This window comes from Battus philenor, unplaced genomic scaffold (assembly GCF_028537555.1).
Source record: "Battus philenor isolate CCGP_79_NKW_IND1 unplaced genomic scaffold, ilBatPhil1.0.hap1 SCAF_27, whole genome shotgun sequence".
In the NCBI taxonomy this organism is placed as follows: domain Eukaryota; kingdom Metazoa; phylum Arthropoda; class Insecta; order Lepidoptera; family Papilionidae; genus Battus; species Battus philenor.
The window spans coordinates 3,492,546-3,498,315 of NW_027181690.1; the positions used below are offsets into that span (position 1 = coordinate 3,492,546).

The window sequence follows — 5,770 nt, forward strand, 5'->3', positions numbered from 1 at the left end:
TAATATTAATTAAAATGCACCTCAAGATCAAAACTAGATTCTTCACAATAAACATATAACCAAAAAGATTTAAGTAATTTTTTCAACATCACAAGAGATAACTTCGAAAACTATTGGACGGTAAAAACTATGTGGAAGACCACCTATCCGCTAGTCTCATTAACTCAAGTCAATAACTGGACTTCCTATTACTACTACGCTGAAGATGTCAGAAATGGTAAAAGGATGACATGAAAACAGTTCATCGTCGATTATGTGAAATCCTTAAGACCGTCATGATTTTCAGTAATTAAGAAACGATCGGGATGATATAATACATATACTTTGATATTTTTGGGGAATGATCACTGTGGACTTTGTGACATCCACAGTCCTCCCCCGTAAATTTTCAAAAAGACGGAAGAGAACCTATGACCAGCGTCTTCCGATGACCGCGGACTGGCATATTAATTAGCAGCAAATGACCTATACATTCACATCCATAACCTTGTATATTGGAGCCATATATCCAGTAGTGGATGTCCTAGAGTTGAAATGATGAAACGCAGCTAAAAACACAGTACAGAAAAAAAATCTGCAAACCGCATTAAAGGCGGGGATAAAAATAATAATGCAGTAGTAACACATATCCATATAAAGGAACTGAAATCTCTCCATTTTAGTGTGATAAGCCGCATTCGTAATGCCGCGAAGTTGGCAGCAGATCGACCAATCAGGGATCGCGAAGCTGCCTCCGTGCGAAGGTGCCGGAGACATCAAAACACCCCACCGCAGAGGCCGAGCGGACAGAGCTACGAACGGAGCGCAGAGAGACGCGCGTCTAGTGATTTAGAGAATATTAAACTTAATATTACAAAGCGAAAATGAGGGAAATCGTGCACATACAAGCCGGCCAATGTGGCAACCAGATTGGAGCTAAAGTAAGTATATACTCCACATACATTTACTAATATGTACATATACATTCGTAACATATCGGTATATATGTACATTATTACTATAAAAAAATTAAATATGAATCCCACTTCACTGTTGCATAAAGTCGTCCAAAATTTAAAAATAGAAGTCGAATATTTTTTTATTCACGTCCGCGCCGAAAGGCAACGGTCGCGTGACATAGGGCCGGCCGTCCCTTGATTTCCACGCCTTGCTGATAAAAACAAACCAACTCGATTACATATGACATCATTTCTAATTATAGAAAAATGATGCGATATATTTTTTTACTTAATCTATGTATAATATTATTAAAATAACCGACTAGTTACTCTAAACTATTTGAAAAACGTTTTAATGGCGAATTTATATTGTCAAGTATTCACGTTTCAAGCAAGTCGAGTATTGAAGTTTTCTCTCCGAAACGACTTCGCCCCAGTTCTAGAAGCTGAATAATTATCGACTTTCCCATCAGACCTTGTGGAGAAATTACATGCAGTTTCTATCGTCCGGTCTATTGACGAGATACAGATCTGAAAAGATTTAATTACGCTTTTATTATCTTTACGATTCATCGTTCCAGTTTATGAGATCCATATAAAGTTATATTGTTTTACGAATACAATTAACACGTTATAAAGACTAATATAATTTAATGTAGTATTAATAGTTAATGTTTTGAATAAAGAACATGGTAACAGTAAAGCGTCTCGTATGTAGGAAACATAATAGGTAGGTATGCAAATCACTGCAAAGACCCTCAAAACGTGACTCACATGTCTAACAGCATTGGAATGTTCGAGAGAGATGCAAAATGCATTTATTGAGAATTCCGTGATATGTTGTCTTTTTTCAGACGATTACGCAACTTCGTTTTACTATAAAATACAATTTTAGAGGACAGCGAACTGAAAGTTGACATGGCCAATTTCACCGTATGATTGCCGTCGAAACAATAAAAACCGGTGACCCCATGTTATACTCTGTTGATTTTACCCGCGAATTTAATGTTTGACTAATATTTTGTTTGACATCATAACGTTTTTGTTATCGTTTTGAACCGATAGAAACCGAGTAAAGGGATAGATTAGAAAGGTCATTGAACTGCCGGTCGTCGTCCGTCGGATATAATTAACAACCATACCACACAGCTAAGTGGAACTTTCAAGAGTGTCTTATTTAAAGAACTGTTCAGAAATGCATACCGGATCTGAAGTATTAGCCCGTATACTTCTGAATTATAACTAATTATGCCCATATGGTCCATTTATATATAATCGTGATGATCTTTGTCCTCTATATTTTATCCAATAGGACCAGTTGGAGGCGGTCTGTATTAAAGGTCATCCAACGACATTAACAAGAACCCTGTACACCTTGTACACGGAAGTCCTACGATGCCTTGGCCGGTTCGTGGTCACCACTCCAGATTCATAATGCCCCAGCATCCATCAGTTTTTGCTATGACTTTTGCAATAATTTTTTAATATTCAGCTATTTACGAGATACGTTTACAATAATCAATTATGAATTTACAACGCAGTATTACATAGCATTCCCTTCGTGGGAGCCCTAGAACCTGGTCACTCCATGGAATCTCCGCGTAAGCTATGAAAGAGCTCAGCAGCATCTTAATCCAGGGAACTAGATGTATGTAGGCTATGTGTCCTGCCTTCTCTAACTCGTGGAATCTGCAATCCACATACGCATAATGAACTTATTTCATTTTAAAACGTAATATTTTCATATCCATACTAGATATATTTTACAGTAAAACATGAACGACTCTAATATATAAGTTATTTCTATTTTTAATGATAAACAAACATAGAGTCCAAAGTGCATACGTGCCTATTGAAGCAAGTGAAACCATAGGTTACAAGATAATCTATGGTTTCACCTGATCCATTGTCAATGATGTTTCTCACGCGACTTTCATGTCTGAGTTTCATCTAGTTACTAAGAAAGTCACCTTTCTCGCCACCAACGCCTTTCACTTTTCTTTATTAAAATCATTACGTTGTACATTTTGAGTACTCAATCATGTCAGCTGTACGATCGAATTATAAAATTTTATATAACGAAACCCTGAACTAAAAGCGCAAGACTATATTAGTCATTTAGTCGTATAAGGCGACTGTACCCACGCAACTCGCCTACAGAAGGATGACATCATGCCGTCGCTCCATGAGTACCAAATGAATTTTAATGCTCCGAACGCTAGCTCGCAAACGTTCGAAGGCTCGAGTGTTTTATATTTATTACGTAAACCAGTCAATGTTGTCACGTATCGAGTTTTTTTGAGATCGATTATCGCAATTAGCATCGATTTTTATCATGTAAATCGAAACGGCATTCGAATAACTGACCATATGGTCGATGTCTTGATGTTTGCGACGAACCGTGAACTTTTATGCTAAGTAGGTATACATTGCGGCGTATGTGAGTGTACTTACGTGGGCGTCGCCCGTCTCCAAGGCAACAGTGCGCGCCTTGCGTTTCTCTCAAGCTGTTAAATATACATCCCATCTGTCTTTAACGGTTCATTGGGCTTTCTTCGGTTCATTGCGTATCCGTTTCAGATCTTCCACTTTGTATACGTAATATATACAGTGATGGATAATACTACGAAACAAGAATCGCTTTGTAAACAGAATATGACATGAATTTCCTTGAAATACTTTGAAAGCAACCTTTGTATACAACGAGAAAGTAATGAGCTTTCTTGACTTTCTTGTATTTGAATATTTCGAAAGTGAAAATTAACAATAAAACTTTTTTGCAGTTCTGGGAGATAATCTCGGACGAGCATGGCATCGACCCCACCGGCGCCTACCATGGCGACTCGGACCTGCAGTTGGAGCGCATCAACGTTTACTACAACGAGGCCTCCGGCGGCAAGTACGTGCCTCGCGCCATCCTAGTGGACCTGGAGCCCGGCACCATGGACTCGGTGCGCTCCGGACCCTTCGGACAGATTTTCCGCCCCGACAACTTTGTGTTCGGTCAGTCCGGCGCTGGCAATAACTGGGCCAAGGGACACTACACCGAAGGCGCCGAACTCGTAGACTCTGTCCTGGATGTAGTACGAAAAGAATCCGAATCTTGCGATTGTCTTCAAGGCTTCCAACTCACACACTCACTCGGCGGCGGCACTGGCTCTGGAATGGGAACACTTCTCATCTCGAAAATCAGAGAAGAATACCCCGACAGGATCATGAACACATACTCAGTCGTACCCTCACCCAAAGTGTCAGACACAGTAGTAGAACCATACAACGCCACTCTCTCGGTCCACCAGCTCGTAGAAAACACAGACGAAACCTACTGTATCGATAATGAAGCCTTATACGACATCTGTTTCCGCACATTGAAATTATCCACACCCACCTACGGTGACCTAAACCATTTGGTATCTCTCACCATGTCCGGCGTCACTACTTGCCTCAGGTTCCCCGGTCAGCTGAACGCTGACCTCCGTAAACTGGCTGTCAATATGGTTCCGTTCCCTCGTCTCCACTTCTTCATGCCTGGTTTCGCTCCTCTCACATCACGAGGCAGCAGACAGTACCGCGCTCTCACCGTGCCAGAGCTCACGCAGCAGATGTTCGACGCCAAGAACATGATGGCTGCCTGCGACCCGCGCCACGGCCGCTACCTCACCGTCGCCGCCATCTTCCGTGGCCGCATGTCCATGAAGGAGGTCGACGAACAGATGCTCAACATCCAGAACAAGAACTCGTCCTACTTCGTGGAATGGATCCCCAACAACGTAAAGACAGCCGTGTGCGACATCCCGCCCAGAGGCCTCAAGATGGCGGCCACCTTCATTGGCAACTCCACCGCTATCCAGGAACTGTTCAAGCGCATCTCGGAGCAGTTCACCGCTATGTTCAGGCGCAAGGCCTTCTTGCACTGGTACACTGGAGAGGGCATGGATGAGATGGAATTCACCGAAGCCGAGAGCAACATGAATGACTTGGTGTCCGAGTACCAGCAGTACCAGGAGGCCACCGCCGACGAGGACGCCGAGTTCGACGAGGAGCAGGAGCAGGAAGTGGATGAGCACTAAACACAGAACATGTAGACCTCGCCGCGCGCGTTACAGAGCAACCGGCCGCTAAGTTCTGTTCGGAATCCGCTTTATAACTATTAACAGATGCACAATTTAACTAAAACCGTTTTACTATATTTTAAATTAAATTGATAGCGTTTGTATTCGATGATACATTCCTCGTGATTCCACAGCCCCTTTGAGAGCTAGATCTGAATTTTTTAAAGGCTGATCTAAACTAGACCTTTATTTATAACGTTTTGACGTAGATCGCCAAACGGTAGATGTCGGCTTCAATAACGGAAGTTTTATTATGTATTATAATTGTTTTGACCAATAATTTAATGAAAGCAAAGTTGTTTGGGAAGAGTGTGTACGGTGTTATTTTATATGTCGCAAAGCGAAAATGGGATTTTATTTCCAAAAAATATGTTGCCAGGACATAAATAGTCACCTCGCGGCAAAATTCCTTTTAATACGATCCCAATCGTGGTGCTCTAAATGCAATTATACGATTCCAGTCACACTCTTTTCGTTAATAATTTAATAAAGAATTTTATTTATTAAAAACAAACATGTCTTTGATTTATACACCAGCTCCGATATATTTTTTTAACAAGAAACAAAAAGCATGTACAAATAAATGCACAAACATAACCTCAAAACTGTCGACAATAATCAAAAGTGTTTTCACTTAATTCAAAACGTAGGTAGCAACTATTGTATTTAAACAACCTTGGTTATCAACGTTTTAAAACAAAAAACATTTCGTTTTCGTCG

The 5,770-nt window shown here is 40.9% G+C and overlaps 1 protein-coding gene across 1 annotated transcript; it reads left to right on the forward strand.

The window, feature by feature from the left end:
- Nucleotides 1–767: 767 nt before the first annotated feature.
- On the forward strand, nucleotides 768–5,564 carry LOC137925589 (tubulin beta-1 chain-like). The gene is made up of 2 exons (XM_068769050.1): nucleotides 768–920; nucleotides 3,722–5,564. The coding sequence occupies exons 1-2, from the start codon at nucleotides 864–866 to the stop codon at nucleotides 5,006–5,008; spliced, it is 1,344 nt and encodes a 447-aa protein (XP_068625151.1). The 5' UTR covers nucleotides 768–863; the 3' UTR covers nucleotides 5,009–5,564.
- The last annotated feature ends 206 nt before the right edge of the window (nucleotides 5,565–5,770 follow it).